At 31.0% G+C, this 27,981-nt stretch overlaps 1 protein-coding gene across 1 annotated transcript; it reads right to left on the bottom strand.

The window, feature by feature from the left end:
* Window positions 1-5: 5 nt before the first annotated feature.
* On the bottom strand, window positions 6-27,981 carry LOC142324604 (legumain-like). Its single transcript, XM_075365452.1, has 12 exons — window positions 27,913-27,981; window positions 26,348-26,509; window positions 25,243-25,340; window positions 24,194-24,275; window positions 18,314-18,399; window positions 14,625-14,763; window positions 5,805-5,874; window positions 5,520-5,638; window positions 3,852-4,037; window positions 2,773-2,889; window positions 1,594-1,767; window positions 6-290 (listed from the first exon to the last, which is right to left on the bottom strand). Exons 2-12 carry the CDS (start codon window positions 26,507-26,509, stop codon window positions 153-155), a joined length of 1,371 nt encoding a protein of 456 aa, XP_075221567.1. The 5' UTR covers window positions 27,913-27,981; the 3' UTR covers window positions 6-152.

Genomic DNA, 27,981 nt, shown 5'->3' with positions numbered 1-27,981 from the left:
TCAAATTTTTATTTGTTGTTAAGATATTAGAACATTTATTTACCAAAAATAGCATATATATATATATATGCGTGTGTGTGACTTAGCTTTACTTAAAATAAAGCTAAAATAAAATCTATTATATAAAATAATGATTTATTAATATGTAGTTATCATAGAGTTCCAATTATTGCTGGGAAATCGTGGTTACATATTTCATTAATCGCTGCTACGGTCTTTGCTTGATAATTTGATGAACCCAGGAGGCAAATGTTAGCAAATTTATAGAAATGTCGAAGGATATATTGATTCTGAAACAAACAAAAACAGTGTTAATCGTGTAACATCCACGACTGAGATAAGAAAAGTCACCGGATTAACAATTCAAACTGAACTTTTAAAGCGGGCTAGGAAATGCATTTATTAACCTCTCTGACACCGCAATAAAACAGTTACTGCAAGTTAAGTGTGTGCTCTCCATTCTCTCTCGACAGATATATTTTTAACGAATTCAATATATATCACTGATCTTTGCGATTCATTCGTTTTTATGAAATAAGTAATATTTCATTTTACAATCGAAACCTATTCTCATCGTTCTGCTTATAAAGAACAGAAGAATGTCGTACAATAATAAGTCTAGAATGTGAAATAAATATAATTAATGAAATAAATAAATCCATTCACGGTTTACGTGAACGGATTGAGAATAATCGTCGTTTTAGGTGAACATTTTCTATTCGTTAAATTTAATCTTCGTTATCTGTATTTCCCTTGTGCGACCGTAATGTTACCGAGCATATATTAAACCTAGTATCTGAAAAAAATTGTTTTACCAACAGTCTGTTTCATTTGCGTTCCGTGAAGTACGATAGTATTTGTTTATTATACAGATATAATAAACGTCAATAAAGTTTATTTACGCATCGGAAACTTATGTATGCGACTTTATAAGCACTTTCAAAGCGCTTAATTACTTCATCAGATAAATGTTTATTAATAACTTTAAAATGCAGGAAGAAAACATTTGTCCTCTTTCATAACGTTTGCAAATTTGAATTAAAACTTATCGATACGACAAAGGATCGATCGCAAGAAAAGTTCTCATTAAATTATTATAAATAAAAAGAACTGAAAACGAATGAGGCGAGCGATTAAAAATTTTACTTTAAAAGAAACTCGTTGAATTTTCAGACTAGAAACTCGCTAGAAATATTCGATAAAGAATAAATTTTTCAGTTTGTTTTTCTTTCACTTTATATGTTCTAAACCGTACTAAATATCATCAGCGATAACGATCTGTCTTAAACAAAAATATATACCGTAATAAAAAAGATACGCTAATAATTTTCATTTCCCTCGCACAAAAATTTGTACCGATGCAAGTTAGATGGATTGCATGTCGACAAAGAAACACAAAAGATTATTAACTTTAATAGCCGCTGCAAAGATTCTGTTTTAAAACCGATCGTAGATATAAAAATTCACGGTGAAATCACATTTTTGAATTATTTATTTGTTTTAGCACACGGTAATCTAATTCGTTAATTCTTTTAAATTTAAAACTTTCTTGGATTTTTTTAAACACAGAAACATTATTTTATCTTTGCGTACCTTATTCAAGTTAAAACATTGTTTGCTAAAAGTTCGATATATTTGTTCGTAGCATTCAAGCATCTCCAACTTAAGATATAGGTGATCATATTCCAGAGAATGTAATAAGTCGTCATCTTTCCCGGTAACCTTCTTCAGTATTTGATGAACGGTTGTGTCAACTAATTTACGTTTCTGTAAAACAACGAAAGAATTATAATTATTATTACTGGTATTAAATTCTGATTTTTAAATAAATTTTAAACCGAGTCTGAAATCGGCTAATTTCAATTAAGGTAATTACGATCAACCGAGTAAAATAGAAATGCTCCCGGTATTGTTTGACTTTGATCGTCTTCACAGACCCGTTATTAAAAAATGGCTTTGCAATTTTTTTCATTTCTAATGAGCATTAACATCGATTAAATAACATATACGATCAAAAATATAACATTTTTTTAAGAGAATAATTAAAAAAATAAATGCTATAATATCAGAATAAATATTATGAGCGGTTGGATTTGAGGGACAACGACGCCAAAATTGAACATCAGATATTTATATTTGATATATCTCTTACCTCATTCAATTGTACATTTAGCGGTTCGGTTTACTTTAAACAATCCTTATGTTTCCTTAACTTCCGTATTGGTTTTGAGAAAATTCCAAAAATAACTCGATTTTTGAGAAAATATTCAGAAATGTCTAAATTTTATAAAAAAATTATACGACATTCATAATGCAGGTTTAAATTTACTTTACCATTTTTTCAGAAATTATCAAAACGTTTTTATCAACTAACGTTATGTTTTGCCCGTTAATGAAAACAAATACGGGAATAAACTATATATTTTTTACTATATATTAAATCTATAAAACCGTATATCAAATCTTTTTTAAAAACTACAGTAATCTCAAAATTTCAATACAGAACCCGGTGCTGATAAAAGCAGATAATTAAATCCTTGGAAATTCTTCTGAAAAACCTTATTCCTGTAAACTAAACCGATCTAAAACCGATAAAGTATTTGTTTTACGAAAGGACATTAAATTTAAAAAAAAAGAGAATAACCGATAAAACACAAAATCAAAACAGAACGGTATTTTTAATTTAGAAACGAACATGAAAAGCGATCCTTAGCCTTGGCAAAGAAATCGCCATATGTTTTAATTATGTCTGTAAAAGATTGTAATAATTACATTTTCAATGTCATCGGCCATCTGTTTATATTTCTTTCTCTCTTCTTCAGAGGGTGCGTTTTCTGCCATACGTTTAATCCATTGCAACGCTACATCACGGCTAGGAACTCCGCTATCCTGAAAAAAATGTACCATCCATATTAAATATAATTCCCTTTTTTTTAAACGCGGACACCAAGATGAATGAATAATTGCTGACTGCCTGCAGTATGAATTTACTCGGACAAACCGATTTAGCAGTAGATATATATAACTTGATGATCACTTGGCGATTCACAAACATCAGTTTATCAAACGCGCCTCCAATATTTAAAAATTAATTCTTACTTTATATCCTTTTACTATTTTAAGATCCTAATGCCCTTAAGATTTCAATGCGTAATTGAATTATTAGGATGTAAATGACTAAGTTTGCTTGTGAGAAATACCGTTAACAATCATAAGATGTAACGATGAATAATCAAGAATGAAAATATATATACATATAAATTTGTTTGTATTAAATAAAACAATTTATTTTACCAAGACAGAGTGCAAAATTTAATCTTATGTTTACGCGATAAAAGAAATTAAATAACTTTAGTCGACGTTTAGGTCCTTTTTTACGGTTTGAGAATAACCAGTTCTATAAGATTTACAGATTTATAAATTGTATTTTTTGTTAATTGTAGGAAATTTAAAATTATGAAAATTCCACGCTCTAAACGTGATACGTACTTAGATGCACGATCGGTAGTTGAAAAAAATAACAGCCCTTGTATATGAAATAATAAATGATGATTAAGTAATCACTAGGCCGCACTTTTACAATTCTCTTAATGCACTTCTCGTTTGTATAAAGTCAAATTTGGTTTAACTATAGTCAACCGAACGTTTCTAAGGTTTTTTTTTAATGAAGCAAAATTCATAACCTCTGTACAGTTCGTTCAGAAAAAATTTTCTTTGGGAAATTACTATGTAAATAATTCTAAAAATAAATGCGTGTAATATCCTAAATAAATAAAAAAATGTTTACGATCTAACTTATTTTTCATTCGATACAATAAAACGTTTAAATCTTGTAAATTTAAATTACTTACGTCTTCTCTGTTATTTTTCAAACTGGTATTTTCACTGTCATCGAAAGAACTACTTTTAGGTCCGATGAAATTCTTCACGTTGTTCGGTCCGATTTTATAATCTCCGTACAGATTCACATGACTCTTTTTGGTTAAAGTTCTAATTTTCTGATACTGATCAAAAAGATTTTCCTTAGGTGGGATTTTCTGGAAAAAAAATTGAATTTATTACAGATTTTTCATATTTAGATTTTCAATGATGAAAATATTTATCGATAATAAATAAGAACGGTTTAAATTGTATTAAAAAAAAATTAACTAGATGTTTTAACGCGTTACATCTTAACGTGTTTTAATATGTTATATGTTTTTAACATGTATCCCTGTTGATGGAGAAGTGACTCCGAAAGCGCTAGAACACACGCTGAAAATAGTCGGTAAGTGGAAACATTATTTATTCAAATTGTGTTAATACCGACGGTGCCAAACGCTTAGAAAATTAAATATCAATCGGTTGCTTTTACTCGATTAACTTATAGTAGTTTTTGCATAATGAAATATAAGGGTGAATCTTTCAAACGCAGTAACAGTTTTTATAAGTTCAAACTATTACCGTCGCGGTAGGAAATCGGATTAAATTTGACAGAAACAACAGATTTTCTTTAAGTAATACGAAATCTGTTTCTCAGTTATACCGACCGTAACGTGTCAGCATCGTTAAATTGTTATCATTATCATCTAGCATATTATTTCCATACGCCGATGAAGTTTTAATATGAGTATTGTTCTTCCAGTCCAAAATATAGAAAAGAAATACAGAAAAAACATTATATTCAAACCGATTCCTAATTTTTGGAAATCTATACTTATACAAATATAACTATTTAAAAACAATATGGAATCAAATTTTTTCAGTGATTCTTTTAAAAGCACCGTCTACCATTATATAAGAGTTTTTCCTGATCGGAGAAAATTTAAAGCTGTACTAAAGTACTTTTTTCCCTACCGTATCTCGGTCGTATAAAAACTTATTATAACAGAAAGGGTGTCGCTTAAACGATAAAATATTTAAGTTTTGTCTAATAGTAAATACTAATCGGACAAAAATAACATTTACAGAGATATTAATCGTTTAAAAATTGATGCGATCACCATTTTCAAATTTAAAAACATAAATTTTCTGTTATATTTATTTATTTTATTACGAATAACAGTCTATGTTACCTCACTCCATTTTTGAGGTAATAAATTTATTTTTTTATTTTAAACCGTAGAAGAGTTATCGATGGCCGATAACGAAAAGAAAATCAATCGTATAAGAAGTAAATATTCACTAGGCAAAAGATTTGTTCAAGCAAAGCAGCCTGTATTACAGACAAATAAATAAGAAATACGGTGAATAATTTCACGTTATGTTATTCTTCAAGTTATTCTGTCGACATATTTAAAGAAGGTTTGTATTAACAAGTAACAAAATTAAAAATACGCTGACGATATAACTTTACTTTTATTAAATAAATGCCATGCTTCTTAAGAGTTTCTTAATTAGATGACACGATACTTAAAAATTAACAAAATCGACAGGTTTATCTTAATCGTAAACAAAAGTTTTTAAAATTTTTAATTCCGACTTTCTTAAGGCTTGTGCATCATCATTTTATATCGCACTCGGAAAGTCGGTTTACTTACAGAATCTAAATGCTCCATCCAGTTGATGCTGTATAAATCTCCCAAGCAAGGATAATTTTTGTAATCGCAGTACCATCCCCAGGATGATTCATCAGCCGCCGATGCTGTGCTTGCCAAAACTGAAATATTTTGCAAAAAAAGGAATCGTATTAAGCGAGGAATAAATATTAACTTGTATTACTGTTCTTATTTTACTACTATCTCTTAACGTAAAGAATTAAAATCACTTGACGTTACTGTACGTCCACAAATTTAAGTCAGAAAAAAGAAAAGTTTAATAATTACTTTTAGTGTTTTGCGGCAGAAGATTGTCGAACATTGATCCGGCTTCACAAGCTTCGATGTAAAGAACCAACTGTAAAACAAAACGAATCCAAGTTACAGCTGTTAAATCTTTATCGTTCTACTTAATTTTATTAAAATTTCCATACTTATAACATTTTATAGATAAACATCTATAAATGTTTCCACTTACCGACAATTTTCAATGTACGTGTCCTTTCGCTTTCGATGTCGCTTCTCCATCATCGGCTACTTTAAAAAATTCTCTATGTATAATTATAATAATGTATAATTATAATTAATGTATAATTATAATTAAATCGTTACGTTCATAATAATCGATCGCCAAATAATATAATAATTTTTACATCGATAAGAGTGTAACATAAGATGTTAGGTCCATAAGATGTTTACGACTAATATACAATAGTATACTATTGCACATAAAGAACTTATACGCGTGAATATTTAATTAACAACTTCAATAAAATCCCTGTTGATGGAGAAGTGACTCCGAAAGCGCTAGAACACGTACGCTGAAAATTGTCGGTAAGTGGAAACATTGACTTATTCAAATTGTGTTAATACCGACGGTGCCAAACGCTTAGAAAATTAAATATCTATCGGTTGCTTTTACTCGATTAACTTATAGTAGTTTTTGCATAATGAAATATAAGGGTGAATCTTTCAAACGCAGTAACAGTTTTTATAAGTTCAAACTATTACCGTCGCGGTAGGAAATCGGATTAAATTTGACAGAAACAACAGATTTTCCTTAAGTAATATGAAATCTGTTTCTCAGTTATACCGACTGAAGATGCAGGCACACTATGAAAATCTTAATAAGAAGTAAGGAATTTTTAAGTACATCTATGAAAGATGCCAAACTTAATAGGAACCAACAAACGTCCAGATAAAAGACAAAGGAATGCAGATATATATATATATATATATATATATATATATATATATATATATATATATATATATATATTATTATTATTATTATGCTTTTACGGCCATGGGACCACTTAAATCAATTTTAGTTGGATCTTTTCTGAGAAAAGCGTGCTATTTTACTCTTTCGAGCTGCCCAGTATTTCTTCATCCGTTCAGATCTTGCTTTCTTTTCTTCATCCGTAAACACCCTCTTCGTTGTATTTTGTCGTTTGTCTGTCTTTTGTTTAAATCTAATGCTTTTATCTTTTAGCTTTGTAATTTTTCCAGTTTTATTCTGTAGGTCGGTCAGGGAAATTCCCAATTCTTTCATATCTTCTCTAATTTCTTTGATCCATCCTACTTCTAGCTTTTGGAACCAGAGCTTTTCAATGATATTTCTTGACGGTCTTGTTTTCGGTGTCCTTATGAGATGACCGAAGAAAGAGATTCTTTTTTTTCGCATAGTATCAGTAACAGGCTCTATTTCTCGATACACCACCTCATTTGGCACAATCCACCATCGGCCTTCTTTTTGGTGTTTTTTTATCGATACACGTTCTGACAATTCTCCTCTCTATTTTCAGAATTTTTTCAATTCGGTTTTTCTGAGTGATTTTGAAAAGTGTCTCGCTTCCGTAGGTGACGTCTGGCTGTACTACAGTTTTATAATGTTTAAGTTTTGTTTTAGCAGAAAGGCATTTTTTGTTATATGTTCACCGAGTTAATTTTTGGGATTTAATCATTTTATTTGTCCTGTTTTGCCATGTCACTTTTTCATTTAAATTATAAGTTTTTCCCCTAGATATTTAAATTGTTTTACTATTTTAATTTTCTGATCGTTTACCGTAATGCGCTCTATTACCAGAGGATCTACGGCCATTAGTTCAGTTTTTTCGAAAGAGATATGAAGCCCTATCTTTTGTGCTAGGTTTTGAAGGCTCATGATTTGTGTTTTGGCTTCTTGAATATTATTTGCTAAAAGAGCGAGGTCATCTGCAAATCCTAGGCGATTTAGTGCGATGGAGTTTTTCTTACTACCCGTTTTTATATTTTTGGGATTTATTTCATACCATTTTCTCATGACAAATTCAAGGGCGCAGTTAAAAAGGAGTGGTGAGAGGCCGTCTCCTTGCCTCAATCCAGTTTTTATGTAGAAGGGTTGACAGAGTTCACCTCTGAATTTCACTCTGGACTGGGTATCGGTTAAAGTTAATTTTATCATGTTTACGAGTTTAGGGTGAAGGCCCAGGTTTCTCAGAATATTCAGCATGGATGGTCTGTGTATACAATCATAGGCCCTTTTAAAGTCGACGAAGGTGATTATTAGTTGTTTTTTCCGTCTTTTATATAAGTCCATCATAAGTTTTAGGGATATTATTTGCTCCGGGCAACCTCTCCATGGCCTAAATGCCCCTTGGTATTCCCCAAGTTTCAGTTCAAGTTGGTCTTTGCATCGGTTGTATTGATTCTCGACAGGATTTTGTATGTGCAATCCAGGAGAGATATGCCTCTGTAGTTTTCAGGATTAGTTTTATCCCCTTTTTTATGTAATGGATGGATGAGGGCTGTGGTCCAGTGTTCTGGAAGTTTTTCTTCGTTCCATATTTTCACGAGGCATAGATGTAGGGAAGTTTTGACTGAATAAACTGATGAGTGTTTCCAGAGTTCTGCGAAAAGCTGGTCTTCTCCGCTTGCTTTGTAGTTTTTCAAAAGTTGATATATATATATATGTATAGTGTTTCTAAGATGGTGGGCTGGCTATACATTTTCGTAAACAAAAAATATCCTTTGAAAAAATTACGATTTTTCCTTCTTTCTCCCCCTGTCGGCCATTTTGTTATTTTTATATAAAAATTAGTATCTCGAGTTCGGATAGACAGTAAAGAAAAAATGCAACTCGATAAAGTTTCTTATGCGAATGTATTCACGTCCAATAAGAAAGGGAAAACTGACTGGATTCCGTACATAGCGCTGTTTAACAAATTTCTATTTTTATATTATATAAATCGATGCTTATTTCTTCGTTTAACCACTACAGGCTCAATGACCAAACTTAAAATTCTTGTTTTTTTTTTTAATATGACAGTGAAGTAGATGAATATTATCGTACGTAAAAAATTAACGGGATTCGTATCCAGAACCTTTCGGATATAAGTCAGTTACGTGATACATTTAATCTGATAAAGTAAAATGAAATGTACATTTTTTGTCAACCGGAATGGTAGTACTAAAAAAATAAACAGAAAATTGCGTCCTGTTGCCATTGTAAAACGTATTATCTATCTGTTGACTGTTAACCGCCTCAATTGACCTGACAGTTTCTAATGCAGTAAAATTTCTGTAAAAAAAATAATCTTCCCTTACATTTTTGGGTCGATGAAATCAAAAGAGTGGAACCGCGTTGTACAAAAAATATTTTGTTAAATTTTGAGGCTGTTGCGTAATTAAAGAATAATGGAGGACGCGCGCGCGCACACACACATTATTTTTATATAACTCTTACTCATATATATTGTTAAAACATTGAGGGTGACATTTCATCTGAATTCCTTCCTTTTGTACAGTAAATAATTCTGGGTTCGATTTCCGTTTACGCTTGGTATTATCTTACATTTTTATCAAAATTCAAACGTGAAAAAAAAATAATGTAAAAAAAATGCTTGAGTAGTAAGTAACGTTTGCGGCATCCGTGGCGTGAATGGTAATGTCTTGGCCTTTTATCCTGAAGTCCCGGGTACGAATCCCGGTCAGGCATGGCATTTTCACACGCGACAAAATTATCATTTCATGTCATTCTGTTAAGTAATACGTAACGGTTGGCTCTGACGAAAAGAAAAAAATGTATATACTTTGTTTGTATGTTGTCAATTCGAGTAAAATAAATTAATAAAAAAAAGAATGGTTAAAAATATTATTTTAATTTAGTGCGAGATAACTCGGCTACGTGCTGTCTACAATCCTGTTGCTATGAGAGGTTATTAACCTTCTCTATCCAACAACAGCTGTGTCCAAGGTTAAACTGCAGGCTGCCGTCCCGTACACGCGCATGTGCGTAAAGCGCATTTTAACAAAATTCATAACTAACGAATTTACAATACTGAATAAAATAAAGCCGTTCGGTTCATTACTTTCTCACACCCTCCGGCCTTTTTATTTTACTTCTTTTTTTTTTTTTTAATTTTATGCACAGTACTTTTGAACGAAACTGTTAAATAATATAAAACTGTGTTCTGAGTGTTCAAGTATACTGTTAACGTTTTTTAATATTTATTAACATTAAGTACGTAATTTTGTGCTGAAACCGAGAATCGAAATCGCGACTTTCAACTTGTCATTCTTTTTTTAATAGGTGATACCTAAATAAGTATTTTTAAAATCGAGAATCGACCCCGAAATAATCGAAATAAAAAAACACACGCGATAGAAAGTGAAAAGTGTGAAATTTTATAGGATGTGATTTTTAGTAAATTAAAAAAATAATTAAACAATTTAAAAATATTTTTAAAAAATGCAACTTTACGTTTTCTCATAAGCATTATACGTATGTAATTATTGAGAAAATACTAATTCTAAACCGAGAACTGAACCCGAGACTCTCAGTTTACTCTTATTTTTTAAATGTAAAAAACCTGGCTAAACAAACTGTGATCCGGTGTCCAAATCGAGAATCAAATCCGTGACTTTCAGTATATCAGTCAGTCTCTACCGCGTTACCGAGGTGACAAAATCGATTATAAAAATGAAATGAGACGCGAAAAATTATAACTATAAATTACTTTGTGTTCTCTAAATATAATTTTTGAATTAAATTCATACTAAATGTATGTTAGCGTGTTTGTGTTCGCCCGCGTGTTGTGAAATACAGTAGTCTGCTTTTTATTACCTACATTAAACAGATGTTCCTGTTTTTTTTCTCTCTTTTCTTTGCTGATTAGTTATTAAATACGATATGATCTAAGTTGTAAAATTGTATTCAGATCCCCTGACAGAGAATCGAACCCGACACCTTTGGTGTAGCAAGCAAGCACGCTACTTTCTATGACACTAATCTGTCGAGATATGATTTTTATTTTTAATTACACTATTATGTATTTTAAACTGTTGTTTTTATATTACAAATAATAGGAGTATTTAGTAAAAAAGAAAAAATTATAAACGGACTTTCACTATTTTTTTTTTATGTCCAAGTGCAGTTATAAATATTGCGAGTGTAAATTATATCCGTAAATTGAATATTAGGTAAAACGAAATAACTGAAAAGCTTATCATTACCGTTTGGGTTTCGTTGGTTACGTTCCTTTTTTCCAATTTTTCCCTTCTACCTGTCCTTCCAATATTAAAGCGACTATTCCAGGATGCCTTAGTATGTGGCCTATAAGTCTGTCTCTTCTTTTAACTATATTTTTCCTAATGCTTCTTTCTTCATCTATTTGCCGCAATACCTCTTCATTTGTCACTTTATCCACCCATCTGATTTTTAACATTCTCCTATAGCACCGCATTTCAAAAGCTTCTAATCTTTTCTTCTCAGATACTCCGATAGTCCAAGTTTCACTTCCATATAAAGCGACACCCCAAACATACACTTTCAAAAATTTTTCCTGACATTTAAATTAATTTTTGATGTAAACAAATTATATTTCTTACTGAAGGCTCGTTAGTGAAGCTTGTGCTATTCGGCATTTTATATCGCTCCTGCTTCGTCCATCTTTAGTAATTTTACTTCCCAAATAACAAAATTCTTCTACCTCCATAATCTTTTCTCCTCCTATTTTCACATTCAGCGGTCCATCTTTGTTATTTCTACTACATTTCATTACTTTTGTTTTGTTCTTGTTTATTTTCACCCGATAGTTCTTGCGTAGGACTTCATCTATGCCGTTCATTGTTTCTTCTAAATCCTTTTTACTCTCGGCTAGAATTACTATATCATCATCAAATCGTAGCATCTTTATCTATTCACCTTGTACTTTTACTCCGGATCTAAATTGTTCTTTAACATCATTAACTGCTAGTTCCATGTAAAGATTAAAAAGTAACGGAGAAAGGGAACATCCTTGTCGGACTCCCTTTTTTATTAGGGCTTCTTTCTTATGTTATTCAATTGTTATTGTTGCTGTTAACAATTGTTCTTCTATCTCTGTATTTGAACCCTAATTTTTTTTAAATGCTGAACATTTTATTCCAGTCTACGTTATCGAAAGCCTTTTCTAGGTCTATAAACGCCAAGTATGTTGGTTTGTTTTTCTTTAATCTTTTTTCTACTATTAATCTGAGGCCTAAAATTGCTTCCCTTATCCCTATACTTTTCCTGAAACCAAATCGGTCTTCTCCTAACACTTCCTCTACTCTCCTCTCAATTCTTCTGTATAGAATTCTAGTTAAAATTTTTGATGCACGACTAGTTAAACTAATTGTTCTGTATTCTTCACATTTATCTGCCCTTATACGCTTTTTTCAAGCAATTAAAATGTTTAATTTGTAACTCGCTAGTTCGATTTTTTTTTACAAAACTGTTGATTATTTTATGAAAAAAAATGATTACGATAACTTTTGTTATTAATTTTGTAAAAGTGCTTTTAAGAAATAAATAATTATATCGGTAGAATAACTATCTGATATAGACTTAATTACTATACATTCCACACAGACTGGAGTCTGTGTATAATTCATCGTTTCCTGAAGAAAGAATCCATTAATTTCTCGCATTCTTTCTTGCGATTGTGATAAATATAAACCGTCTCTTGTATAGGAGGTACCAATAAGAATTGCTTTCTCTGATAGTAATGATGTTCGGTATATACAGCCTTCGTTGAGGTGAAAGAAGTGAAGGACTCATTTGTACGACTGAACATCATTTCCGTTTCAGTAGGTTAGTACTTTGTTACGCGACAACATATGTTAGCTAAGTAAAGAATCTAACGGGAAACGGTTTCTTCCTAATTCTTTTTAAAGAATTTGCTAGCCGTAACTCGATTACAAACTGTTTTCGGACATATGTTTGTTTGAACCCTTCTTAATTTCAAACTCTAAAATCGGTTCCTAAATTATTTATCTTTCCTCCTAAATCATCTTGTGTATATATATATATATATATATATATATATATATATATATATATATATATATATATTTGATTACACAGATTAAAATATAAAGTAAAAATACGCAAATATAAAATATATAGTTTACATTTTATAAAATTATCTTTTTAAAAACATTATTTATGATAAAATAATTTCTTCACTAAAAGTCTTAATAAAGTTTGTAAATTCGATGCGACGATCAACTTGCACGTTTAAAAAATTTAGACGGGATTACTCTCCTGTTACAGTGAGAAATATAATTTTTGTACTTAGGAAATAATTTCATAGAATCGATACACATATATAAAAAAAATATGTCAGAGATTCGAATTAAATTTGATTTGGCTATATTTATTCCTTATAATCTTTAACAGAACTACGGTTAGGCATAAATATCCTGGAGGTTGGAAATTGAAAGCACCCTTCAGAAGTTAGATCCGATAACGAAATTATTATGCAGTATAATGCATCTTCGGTAAGAAATTAAACGATCTTTATACCCCTAAAAATTTACGCGCGCACACGCACCCACAGAGAGAATGAGAGAGAGAGGGTTTAGAGAATTTTCGCTCTCTCAGGGACAGAGTGAGGTTAAAGAGAGGCTGTGATGTTAGATTACTTTGCAAGAGCGACTCTTATTCTGATAATCTTATTCTGTAAATAAGTATGTTTTCTTACCAAATTCTTACGGTATTTAGTATTTCGTTTTTATTCGCTTGTGAAATATTAAATTTCGTATTTTAAAATGTTTGAAATTTATCGGTAATAAATTATAATTTTAAACTTGTATTTACTAGAATAAAGAGTAAAAACAAAAATAATAGTAATGTATAACGTTATGGCAAAAGATACCAGAATTGCAGGTAGTATAGGTAGACAGAAACTTCTGTGTTCAAATTTCGGTTAGAATTGCCTTTTTTATACGCTTTATTAAAATTTGAAATAAAAGTAAGTGACGAACTGAATGTCGGTCGAATTGTAAACTGGAAAAATTTTATCTGTTAGTATGTAATATTAGAATCTTTTTTTTTTTTTTTTGTAAATTACTTTACAAAACTGATAAATTTAATCGTAATATATTTTTTTTTAAATATTAAAATTAAGGGAGATTAATTATTATTTTAAATAAAATGTAATAATAGATATAAAATGATCTACAAATCTTGATTTAATTTAATTATATCGAACGTCTATATAAGAAATAGTGATGCTATTAATTTTGTTACTCGTTTAAAAGTGATGACCGTTACGTTAGTGGTTGTATTTGAATTGTACCATGGCGTGATCAGTACTGTCCGACGGTAGCCAATCAGACGCGAAGGAAGACAGCTGGCCGTTCTGTTGTTCGTGTTTAACAGAGAGACAGCGCGACAGTGGCGCAGCGGGTCAGCGAGGGGGGTGATTCCCCTCACTGTATCACTCCACCCTGGAATTAGTAACAGACTGACAATTCTTTTCTTTTGGCGCGTCATCAAAAAATCAAACGAAAATATAATTATCTCTAAAATTCGTCTTTGTAACATAGTCCTCTATCAGCTATGACCGATAGAATTTTATAAATTATATTTGTCATCGGCTATTGAACTATTTTGTTTTTTTATTTATTAGTATAAAAAAATATTTTATTACATTTATTTATAAACATTTTGTGTCATGAAATTACGTAAATTATTAAAGTTTTTCCAGAAACTTAAACATCTTGAGAAATTTAAAAAAAAATGATGGCGAGTAAAACTAAAATTCCATTTTAGCTAAAAAAATTAATTAAACGCATTTATATTATAGAATTCCTACTTACCTTACCGTACTTCTTTTTTGCGGTTAACGATTCTAAAGTTTTAAATAACTCGCTAGCACTGAGATGATCAGATGGAAAACATAAAACTCCAGTACCACCGTGATCGGCAAAATTTACAAACACGTTATCTTTTGAACCGCTGAAACAAATAAAGTCATAAATGTTAGAGAAAAATTTACTTATATTAGAAGAATTAAAAAAAAACGAGATGAAAAATTATACTGTATTCATATTCGATTGTTTTTTTTTGTTTCTTATAGTTTTTATAAAAATATGGACTTTATGTAAGTACATGTGAATGCATGTACATTTTTTGTCTTATTTTCTATTCCTAATCTGTTCAGCTTATGAACAATAGGCGACTCCACAGCCCGAAGAGATAATGATACGTAGGAGGTGTAGTGCGGTGCAGGCTCAGGCCAACCGCTCATAAGATTATGTTTAACAGTATCTGTTATTAACATTCCAAGTTGAAGGAAATAAAGCGGATTAGAATACGACCGACTAATTTTACGACGGAAATTTATTTCTTTACGGGTTCTCATTTTTCCTTACCGAACTTTCTTTTAATAACATTTTTTTTACGATCGGAGACTTTAATGCGATGCAAAATTTTAAAGCGATACTTGAGGAACTGACTGGACGAACCACCGTGATGGTGCGGTGCGGTAGCCGAAAATCGACAAACCAGGCTTAGGGGCCTCCATATCGCATGAGCCATAAACGGAATAGTGCGTCACACGCGTTTCCGGGGTCGCGAGTGAAAAGTTTTCGCGAGTTATATAGTTTGAAGACGTCAAACACGGTAAGTCGCGCATAAAACAAAAACGCGGTCTAAATTTAAAAAAACTTACAGTAAGACAAAATATCCCAGCGATTGCGACTCCTCCGGAAAAGGGGACGCATCGCTCCCTCCTTATAGCTAGTGCCCCGTTGTGGCGTATTCCTGCTAGCCTATTAAAGAGTTAGCACCGAAAGGACTTCAGTGGACGGTCTGAAGGGGAATTACGTCAGGAGGACAGGCTTTATAAGCCTAGCCTTCCGCGGTCGGCCCGTGAAATGGGTTCGATAACGCCGGTTTAACAACGGATTGGAATGCAATTAAATCCGTCTTAAATTTACTAAAATAATAATAGACAAAACTTGAAAAATTAGATCCGAGATTAAAAAAATAACCCTTTTAAAAACAAGCCCGATTAGAATGATCCAGCAGCAAGGGACTCTGTCCAGGTTCTGCGATAAAGTAGGGAGTAATAGACTCCTGCCAACTTTGCATTCCGTTCCATTCCATTCCATCGAGGAACTGATTCGAACATTATTATAAGATAATGAATCTTATTGACAAAATACATTCAGAAACATCGAGTTTTCAACTTCTACTAGTTTAATATTTTGTCCTGACTAATGCTCCAGGGATGAAGTCATACTGAAATTCTCGGGAACAAAAAAGGGGGAAATTTAACGGGTTAATATGTTATTAACCTGAAAAATAAAACGATACAAGTCCCAGAATTGCGTAATCGATATTTCCAGTGTTGAAAAATGCAAAAATCGGGTCGTTAAAGAGAGCTTTTTAGGTTTATCAAAAATTAAATTGCAAATTTGCCGATTAATAAGTAAAAATATTTCAAAGAAAATTTATACGTATGAAAATTTATATAGATAAAGTCTATATAAAACTAACACGGGATTCTAAAATTCTACTACGATTCAGAATAATACAAACACGTTAATTCGCTACAGATTATCATATGGAAAACATTAAATTCCAGTACCGCTGCGATCAGCAAAATTTAAATATTTTCGACCAAAACGTTTCAGTTTTAAACAGAACAAAAATAAATATCTACTTCATAATGTTTAAAAATTATTGAACCGAATTTGATTATTAGCCTCAAAACGCGTAAAATAGAAAAAAATGTAATTTCAAGAAATTAAAAATTACAATAACTTTATCGTAAAATGATTTATTATGAAAATTTTATTTACAATTAAAGGCGGTAATGTTTTCAGAGTAGTAATTCGACGAGGCTGCTATTTTGTTGTATGAAGCATTCGGTTTGTTGAATCCACGGTTATCAAGCGTGTCGTTAGAATCAGGACTACAAGAGCGATGCCGATTCTAAACTGAAGCGAGTATTAAGACGTATGTCAGTTGATGTTCAGTTCAAACGTTGTGATTTCTTAGTTATTGCGCGTCGATACATGTAGAATAATCCGATGACTTTATTTGACTCGAGGTAACGATACGACGGTGTGATAACACGGGGCCGTTATTCTAGTTTGCTTCGACCGAATAATAGGTTATTTAAATAACCTCTAATTTTACAAGAGACATGAGTTTGTGTACAATCACGCGTAACTTGTACCCGCATCGGTTCCGTTTATCGTGAAGTACGTTTCTTAAGCAAACGGAACGGAAGGAGTACAATTTTTGCTTCCATAATGGTCACCGCATGCTTGCTTGTGAAAAATTAAAGATATGATAGCCGTCTGGTGCTTCTAGCAGTTGATGATTGCAGAGTATACGGTATTTCTTTTTCTTTAGTATATGCATTTCTTGCAAATGTCGATCGGCTTAGGTAATTTTGATTTCATCGTACCTGTTTCTCTAAGAAGTCTCCGTAACTTGAAACGTTTAGGTTTGATCTGAACATATGCGCAGTATTCTTGAACCGACTGTACAATTATTATTTACTTTAGATAAATTAACGCGATGTCTGTCGACTATCCAAATGTATACAAATTTGTGTCCCTTTACACGTAATACAGAATAATCGTTAAAACTGTTAAAGTAGCAAATGCAAATCCACTCGCGTACAATACACAAGACGTAATGACCTCTTATCTGAAATCCTAAAGTAAAAAATCTTACGTAAATTAATTTGCTATACAAGTTATTATTTACTTTAGCGTTACGAAGAGGGTTTTTGTTTTACTTAAATTTTAACATTTTTCTGTCGTCACACTTTATCGTAACGCATAACCCTTTCGTCCGAGAATCACGGTAACAAAGAAAAAATATATTACCGCTTGTTAAATCGTAATACTAAACTCGTTTGTTACTAAAGAAAAAGAAATATTCTAACCTTATTGCTGAATGCTTCCTGAGAGATTTTGAAGAACTTATAACAGAATTTTAAAAAAGGAAACTTTCAAGACTAAGCTAAAAGTTAAAATCGATTACCGACGCTATGCCGGCTGATTATACCAAATTAAATGTTAACAATGCGAATGCGAATTTGGATTTAACCGAGTAATTCGAGAACGCGTCAGTCGCTAATTCACAAGTATTTTCTAAGCGTCGATTCAGAATTACATTTTTTCTGATCGGCGACCGGCTTCTTTTAGCACAAACTGGGCTCGACCGAACTATACAAACAAAAAAGAACTTAATAGTAGCGTATAAGATATCAAGTTCTTCATCTGTGTTCTATATATATGGCGATTTGCATACAACAGTTAAATTAAGTTTCAAATTTAAAATTGATTTATCAGTTTGTGAACCCCTATAGATTTCATAGATACAGAATCCGATCGTAAAAATCATACGGTTTTCTTCGATAAAAGCAAAAATTACGTGTTCATTTTTTTAATAGATATCCTGAAATAATTTGTTAAAGATTTACTCGGATGAGTTTCTTTTTGTTAAAATTGAAAATATAAAAAAGAAATGCAATGCAACTTACCTCTCGATTACTCTCCCAGTGCCGATGCCGGTAAGTGCTGACTTGTTGCCGCTCAGAATGTTTAAGAAATTCTTAGGTGTTACGTCCTGAAATAATATATTTACTATTACAATTCCAAAGCGATTGCTTATTATCGATTAATTAATTTTTAACTCTTTAACCGATAAGTCTTAGATTGTTGTGTGAATCCGCTAAAGCGAGTTTGACATTTTAATCGCAAAAAATATCAATTTGAAAATAACTATTTTAAAATAATTAAGGTTTTTTAATTTAATTTTTTAATTTAAGTTATATTTTTTAGAACCAAAAAATGTTGTGCCAGCATTTGCAATTATTCCTCAGGTTCAAGTTAATTTTTTTAGAATTTAGTCTTATTTGGTTTTAATATTTTGTATTTAGGTGAAATTTATATAATAAATTTTTTTTTTCTATGTAAATTTGAATTTAAACCAGGATTAGATACCCTGTTATTCTTAATTAGTAATTTTTTTCTAAGGTAGTATATTTTTATAATTGAAATTTAATAGATCTGGCGGTTTTTAAATCTTTTTAGAGGAACCTTTCAAATGGAAAACATTTCAAATAATTTTCCTCCAAATCGGACATTACAGATAGTAAAATTCGGTTCCGTAACTTGAATATCATCATCAAGCCATTATTTTCTCTTTTCTTGCGTACCCTATTTTCAATGTTTAAATACTCGTACATCGGTTCATTCCTTAAAAAATGATATCGGGTTGTGATGTAATCCTGTATTTAATCGCCAGGAAGATTTTGAATTTACCGTTGTACGATTAATTCATTATGTAAACTCGATGCTTATGCGCAAAAATTGATTTGAAAATTTTAGAATATTTTAAAAACGCAAACAAAACGATTAATTAGTTTCACGATCATCGGCTTCTTATTTATAACTTATTCTAAAAGTATATATATATATATATAACTTAAAAATATAACTTCTATTAAAGCAAACAAACTGTACTTATAATACTGGCAACACCGACTTAATCCTACACATGAACACGGAAAATACTTTTCTTCATTTTGATGAAGATAAGTATCTTTACAACACGTTAGTCTTCCTTGGGGAAGACTAACGTGTTGTAAAAATTGTTTATTATTTACGTTTGATTAAATACGGAATGAATCGTGCCTCTCCTTGTCACCTAATCCTTACACTCTGCTGTAATTGTCATCATTACACTGCAGGATTTAGCAAACGGTTTTATTTTTTTATTCCGTATATTTTCGTTCTATAATAAAATCTTATTTATCCCGCAGTGAAAAAAAAAACAAATGAGATTATTTTAGGTGTGAATGTTTGAACTTTTTATAGTCCGGTTGAAATGACATCAAACACGCGGGAAAGAGTTATCGATGTCTACAGCTAACTTCTTCAAACGCGCAGGATTTATCGTAAAAGTATCGGTTTCAACGGCTATAAGCCAAATTAATTTGTTTATTTGATTTTGATGTAAGTTAGATTTACCAGATCGCATGAAAAGTACAAATTTTTTTGACCGCTTAGCAATTGACGATGAATTTATGAATTTGAAGCGATGAAATCGCCTACACGTGATGACGTATTCGCTACAGAATATGTAGCGAACGATAGCACGAGCTAACTCGTGCTATCTACTGAACCAAATTATGATGACTATGAAGAATAAAAAGAAGAGAAACATTCGCCTTGTTTTTTTTTTCAGAAGGCATTAAAACGATGCGGCCATCGTTTTAATTCTCTAGAATGAAATAAATCCAGAAATAAAGCGATCTTTAATCGTTCTTTAAGCGTTCGATAATCTTTCGTTATCGAACAAAAGTTTAAGTAACTATGTATCATAAACGTGTAAAAAAAAAGTGTAAAATCTCAGATTCTTTATTCGGTAGGCTAAAAGATGGTAGATTCTAAACAGGCTTGACGTAAGGGTTGACGCTAACAAAATTTACCAAAAATTATTACGGTAATTAAATTTAGAATTTTTATTTGTTTCTTAAATAGTTTCTTGCTTTTAGTTTTTTGTTATTTTACATTTTGTTACCGCCTTAACTTACCTAAAAAATTTAGTCTTATCGTTAAATGTAAAGTTTCAAAATAAATTTTTAGCTCGAAGAAAATAAGAATACGACTACAAAATAAATCGCCGTTCAAAAATTATTAGTGAAAATTATTTTAGTACGTATTTATATGCGCATTGAACCGGAGTTAAAAATTCAGGGCTTTTATTATTTAAAAAATCTGATGTGGACAACACATGACTTCCTTGTACGCCTATTAAATTATGTATACACCCGTTTTTTCTGCGCTTCATTTAAATTCAGTTTATTTGAAAGCGAGATACGATCCTCCCATCGTTTAATAAAGTGGACGGTTATTCGTTCGCTGAAATATTAGTTTTTATTAATTCGACAATCTTACATGAAATACACGGTTAGAGTAAAAGTCCCTTTATTACGCGTATTTTTATTTCGGTATTATTCGTATCTTCGTCAGTTGCCGATTAAAAAAAGCTTCTGATTTCTGGTGTGTCGTATAAATAAAAGTTAATAATAAAAAATTAAACCGAATAATCAAAATGAAAAACAAACAATCGCACAGGAAAAAGAAAGAAAAGACGAAGAAATATATTTTTAAAATACGACAAGAAGATGAATACGAAGAAAAAGAAAATGTTAAGAACAAGAGAAGACGATAAATATAAAGAGGAAAGAAAGTTAAAACCAAAGAAACAATAAAAACATTAACAGAAGGTGATGTTAAGACCGAAGAAAGAATAAAAGGTTCAAGACAAGTTGATGAATATAAAGAGAGAAAATTTGAAAACTAGAGAACGTTTACGCAAATTAAGTTCAGAAGGATTAGCGATTAAATGATCGGCAACAAAAAAAAATGAACAATATGATGTTCAACTCCGACTTAGGGAGAGTATTGACCGACAATACGTGAGGAGTAATTAACTGAAATACCATAATTATTTTGCAATTTATTAAAGATCGAGCACGCCTCAGTGAATATGTTGTTCTTGTGAGGGTTTATTTTTCAGTCGCTCTGTAGTTAACTTTAATGTAGATAAAATCAAACGGAAATTCCAAAATAATTAAATAAAATTAAACAGAAATTAAACTAGAAAATCCAAAAATAATGCGATTCTAAATTATAATTTTCAATTAATATTAAATAATCAGATGTTTCACCAAATCTAACGCATATACACATATGTAATAATGCCTATTAAATTACATACACGCATTTTTAAAAGTACATAAGATTTTATTTCGCTAATAACTTCTGATTTTTTTATTATTATTCTTATTATTATTTTTCTTTACAATAGCCGGTTAATAATTATTAATAAATCAATATATTTAAATTTTAAAAAACAAGTTAAAAAAATAAATTAACAAAAAGTTAAACGTAAGAAGGAGATAAGTCTGATTCGAACCGATATGCCTTCCTCTTGTAAGATCCAAATATTTCATTAATTAAAATTTTATTTGCCTGTAACTCAGGAACCGATGAAAATAAGTACCGCTTATGATATGTCGTTGAAAACTTTTCGATGAAGGTTTATTACTGCGGTTAAGAAAAAGTAAAAAATCCAAATATTTTGGGATTTTGGGCTTTTTTGGACGCTTTTGTTCCAGTAGATTGCAATCAAAACGGGAGGTGTACAATTAAGTGTTACAACAGTCCTAAATCCAAAATTTCAACATCCTGCGGCTAATGGTATTTGCGGTAGGGAGATACGTACAGACGTCACGCCGAAACTAGTCAAAATAGATTCGGGGATGGTCAAAATGGATATTTCCATTGTAATCTGAAAATCGAAATTTTTCGCGATCGCAATACTTTCTATACTTCGTAAAATGAAGTAAAAAAAATACGCAAAAAAACCAAAAGTTATTAGCGAAATAAAATTTTACCTACTTTTCTTTTTAATTCAAAAATTTTTCCTACAGAGGTTAAAAAAAAAAAAAAAAAAAAAAAAACGTGCTCCAATTCATGTAAGTAGAATAAATGTATTTACTATGATTCAAAATATTATTTTATTTATTGGGTAGAATGATCTTGTTTGAAATTTTATTTTTATTGAAAATGGTATTGATATAATAATTATAATTGATATTATTAGTGCTACTACTCCTCCCAGTTTTCTAGGGATTGATCGTAGAATTGCATATGCGAATAAAAAGTATCATTCTGGTTGAATGTGGGGAGGTGAAAAACAAATCCTATAGATCAAATTATTTGGGGTGATTTTTTTTTTGTTATTCCTTGTATAGTGGCTATTCATCTAAAGATTTTAATTCCTGTTGGTACTGCAATAATTATAGTTGCAGAGGTAAAATATGCTCGTGTGTCAATATCTATACCTACAGTAAATATGTGGTGTGCTCATACAATAAATCCTAAAATACCGATTGCTAATATTGCATAGATTATTCCCAGATGTCCGAATGTTATTATTTTTTTTATTAATAAATAAACATATTTAAATTAAAAAAAATATTTGTATATCAAGTCGGATTCCAACCGATGCGTGCACGGTTACGGATCCGACACGTTCTCATTCTAATTGAGCGACGTGAAACAAAATTAATATATAAACTAATATAATAAAATGCTAAGCAAATTTTTACCAGAAAAAATGTGTATATGTAATTTGATAGGCATACAAAAAAATCATGTGGTGTCCACATCAGATTTTTTATTCTTTGAGTAGCACATGTACTCATTCCTCGTATGATCTATACTCTCTCTCTCTCTCTCTCTCTCTCTCTCTCTCTCTCTCTCTCTATATATATATATATATATATATATATATATATATATATATATATACTAACATCCCTATCGCAGCTCTGCCTGTGCCATTTGTTTATTGTCGAGGTCAATTTTTGTTTAATTTATTTTTTTAAGTCTAGTAACCGGAGGCAGGGGCAGTGGCTGTGTTGGTTAATCCGCCGTGCTATACAATAACGTACCCCTTAAAAAAATCAATTCAAAAAACCCGAAAACGGTTTTTTAATATTTATCCGAAGAGTATTTGCAATTAAAGACCGGCGAATAAGTCTTTTAGTATAGTAAGAAACGGGGAAATTTTGCGATCATTGTTCAACATGTTTTTACCCCTTTCAAGATCAAATTTCAAAAATCTTGTAATCGGTCTTTATAGATATGCACATGAAGATTACACACACCAAAAATCAAGATGGTATCTTCATTTGTTACAAAGAAATTAAAAATTAAATAGTAAATTTTATTGTTACTTCATTTCAACCCTTTAAACTGTCCCGGCTTCCATTTCGGCGTCTCGGCCTTTCATTTGCAGGTCCCGGGTTCGAATGCCGGTCGGGAATGGTATTTTTACACGCTAAAAAAATTGCCGTTCACGCCTCATTCTCTGAAGCAATACCGAACGGTGGTCCCAGGTTAAAAAAAAATCTTTAAGCTCGGAATTTCAAAAATTCCTTTCTTATTTCTCACCGAGTGTGCGCTTATACCATGTTCTTCTTATATGTAAGAAGAACATGTATACAAATTTTCATTAATTTATCAGTTATTAATTATCAGTTATCAGTTATTTATTAGTTTTTGCTGGCGTGGTTATGAGTCACACATTATATATATATATATATATATATATATATATATAACATGTCCCATACGTAAAAATATTATTATTATATGTATGTATTGTTATTTTTCTTGGTTATTTACCAAAATCTTTTATATTAGAATATTAGCGTGGTAAACCCGGATGTAATCCGTAATAATGACATTACTTCCTCCTTCTACTTATACTTTATACTGAATACTAACTAGATTATTAACGCTACACCGTCATGTATTTTAAATGAAATATTATTACTTACTGATCCTTTGTAATCAATTTTAACTCCTCCATAGACATCTGGTCCGTCCGGTTTGTTTATAAGTTTACCCGGTTGAGGATTACTGAAAACGAATTAAGCGATCAGACTAAAGTTTATTTCTGCAAAACAAAATTAATATTACGTTTCTAAAATCGGAAGAGTTATTTTTTACGTATAGTTCATCGTGTCTTAAGTCGGTCAAAGTTACATTTGAAAAAAGAAAAATTCATTAAGAAGATAAACAAATTAAGTAATAATCGATTTTGTAATTTTAAACTTAAGAATTATTTTATTTTTACCTTACCGATTATTCATTCGGTTTTTAAATGCAGCGTGAAAAATGAACTGAAATATAGAAAACATTTCCTTCAGATTTTTGTCTACAAATTTCTTCCTTCGATTTTGCCATATCCGTTATCACTCTGGAACAGTTTTATCAGATTAAATCAATTTCTCGGTAACATCTGCTTAACCGGTTTACACTTGAATTTCATCGTCTGTAAGTCTGTGATTTATTAGTTTGCCGTCCTTTTTTTGTATATTTATTTAGTTATTCGTGCCGGTAACACGATACGAATTAACGTATAAAAAACATAGTATGCGATTTATAGAGCTGTGCCGTAAATTAGAAAAAGGTAAAAAATTGTGAATTATTAATTTCAGGTTTTTTTGCTACTCTCCGGTGAAACCGTTATATAATGTTGTTTTTATTTTCATTAACAACTTTTACAAGAATTAATGTTAATTATACATCATCTTACACGTTTGACAGGAGTACTTCTCAAAACTCTCTCTGTTCTTAACAGAAACGATATGTTAAAATGAATTCTGAAGATTTAAAAAAAAGCACGTGTGCGGTTTAGCGTTAGATTTACTATTAACGATGAAACGTTTGAGTTTTACAAGGTTTGAACAAAATTCGAGTTATTTTGCGATTCCAATCTCCATCCAAGAGTCGGATTATTAATATTAAATTAATGTAGGATGCACATCTACAAGAATATTTTTTAAATTCGTTTTATTTTAAGAAAGTTATAGAGAAAACTTACTGCGAATCATGTGCGACATCATCGTACATCATCACAATGATATTTGATGCTGGAATTCCACGGTTCAGAAGGATGTGGTACGCGTGACTAATATCAGCCTAAAACAACATAACAAAACATTTTAACAAATTATAATTTAAAACGACTATAATTAGGGATAATAAATTCCTAAATATGGAATTCTTTGCGAGGAATATACTCGTTATTCTCAAGCCTCTATATTAAAAGCGTATTCACTATAATTGTACGCGATGCGATACAATTTTTATTGAACCCCATCGAATTTCATTATTAAGATCGTAATATACTAAATCGCATTTGTCCATTTCTTCGTTTAGTAATGTGGACAAACGTTTTCAAATATTACCGAAAGTTCTTTACGTGTACAATAGACAGAACTCGTGTGAAAATCAATTATTGGCGTTAATATGGTAAATTTAACTTATCCGATTACTGTGTTTACGTGGTTTATATTTTGTTTAATATTAAATCTTATTAACACAGTGGTCAATATGTTAATGATAATTTGAATTTTCAAAAAAAAAATATATATATATATTTATTTGCAATAAACAGTTATAAATTAAAAGTAATTTTCTTAAAATGATATATATATAATATACACTAATTCCTAATTGTTACATTTAATTATGTAAATTCCATAACTAATTTTGTTTTTTTATAACTGAAGTATATTTATAGATTAATCAAGGAATATTTTTGTAGACTCGTTAAAAATCAAAGACATTCTGTTACAATTTTGGAGAAATGAAGAGTACTTGCATCCTGGATGTCACTCTTCCCGATTACTGTAAGGAGGTGCGAAATCTCACTAACAAAGCGTGTAAATTGTCCTGTAGAATTTGTTCACAGGAAGAGCGTAAAATTCACATAGGAAGTCAACTTGGTAAGAACGATCGCCAGGCTGATCCTAACGCGTTAATCTAACGAGAACTAAACGTCCAGATTTCTCGTGCCGGATCTATCGAAATATTTTCAACAAGTAAATTACTATTTTACAGTTTAGATGAATCTACAACGTTTTTATATCGTTAATTTACATTTTAGTGTATTCTGATTTTTTTTTTCTCTAAAACATAAATACCTGGTGTCTATAATTCCACCATCCAGAAGAACCGGCGACAAGAAGAGCCCACTGAGCCGAAGTTTGTTTATTATCTCCTTCAATTTCTTCTTCTCTTTCTTTAGAATTTACAGCGTAAGATGCCGCTATCGTTGAAATCAAAAGAATTAAAAGAAACCTCATCTAAAACAAGTAAACGTACAGGAGATGTTATAACAGAAAAAAATGTTACCAACCTACCGTAAACGCTGCGTAAATTTTTGTTACTTTAACATCGTTCGCGTCTATTGTATTTGTAAACGACCGACTTACATTATTTTTTTAGCTTTAGAAAAAATAATATATAATTATACATCGCCGGGTGAGTGTTAAAAACCGTTTTTTGTAATCTTAATTATAAAATTGCAGAAAAGTGTAATTCACAGAAATTTTTTTCACATCCGCTTCAGCGAGCCTATCCTTACCTCGATTAAGATAAATTTAAACTAACAACACAGTCGCGATAACTTATTAAGAAAGGAGTTCTGTAATCGAATACAATAACTATTTTACGCACTCCTTATTATTATCTATGTTTTTTTTTTAAATTAAGTGAAAACATCGACAAAATTTTGCTTTTATTGGCACACAGAAGCGGAAGAAAACATAGTTTGCATGCATATTAACATTTCAGTGTTAATCTTAGGGGTACTAGAGGGTCCTTAATAGACGCTGGAATCAAACTACGAATTATACAATGCCGGTGGGAGAAGAAAACCAAAAATATTTTAATCCCGTTAAATTTTTACCGTCCTAGAAGAAGAATTTTTTTGAAAAAGCGGTTCAAATGTTTCAATTCGGGGGGATTTTACGGCTAGTAGTGTGTACAGAAGGGCCACGGTGTCTGAATCTGACGACATTACTTTATATTCGTTCCTGAAAGCGTAATAAGTTCTATAAAGAATAGTTTGAATAATTCGATTTTTCCCTTCAGAAAGCAACGGCAATCTGGATAGCGGTTTGGGGAGTCTGCCCCTCGATGGCGACTCCTTTTCAGACTTGAAGTGACGGATACCGTAAATGTTTGATAAAAAGTTTTCTCGTAAAAGACTGTTTACTTAATAATTTTACGAGCGTGCGAGTAAATTACACGGACAACAAATGCGACCTATTAGTTCGAATAAGAAATATTCCTAACATTTTTTTAGACCGATTGAATCTCATCGGGTGAGGAATACGTCGATATTATAGAAATTAACTTTTCTTTATTTTTCTCATCTTTGTTAGCGGTTCGGGATAATCCCTTTTTAACGGTAGCTTCCGTCGTAAAAGGGAAAATATCTGACTCTACTGGACCGGAGTATACTACGGTAATTCAACTTCAGATATGTTTTCAAACAAAATTTTAATATTAGAAAGCAAAAAGCTGAAGAAATCTAGAATATAAATATAAATAGCGTGAATAATATACATTAGTATTTTAGCTATTGCGATTATTACTTTATTTCATCGTTATACAAATTATATTTTTTTAACGTATACAGTAATTTATTTACTTCCCTTTGTCGCTTAGGTTTGCTCGTACAAATTAACGTGACTGTTCTTACCTTAGCGTCAGATGAAGAACGAAGTAAAACTAATGACTTGAAAATATGTCGATGCGATCAATATATATG

Source organism: Lycorma delicatula, chromosome 5 (genome assembly GCF_047948215.1).
Source record: "Lycorma delicatula isolate Av1 chromosome 5, ASM4794821v1, whole genome shotgun sequence".
NCBI classification, from domain to species: Eukaryota; Metazoa; Arthropoda; class Insecta; order Hemiptera; family Fulgoridae; genus Lycorma; species Lycorma delicatula.
This window is presented reverse-complemented; position numbering and strand designations above follow the sequence as displayed.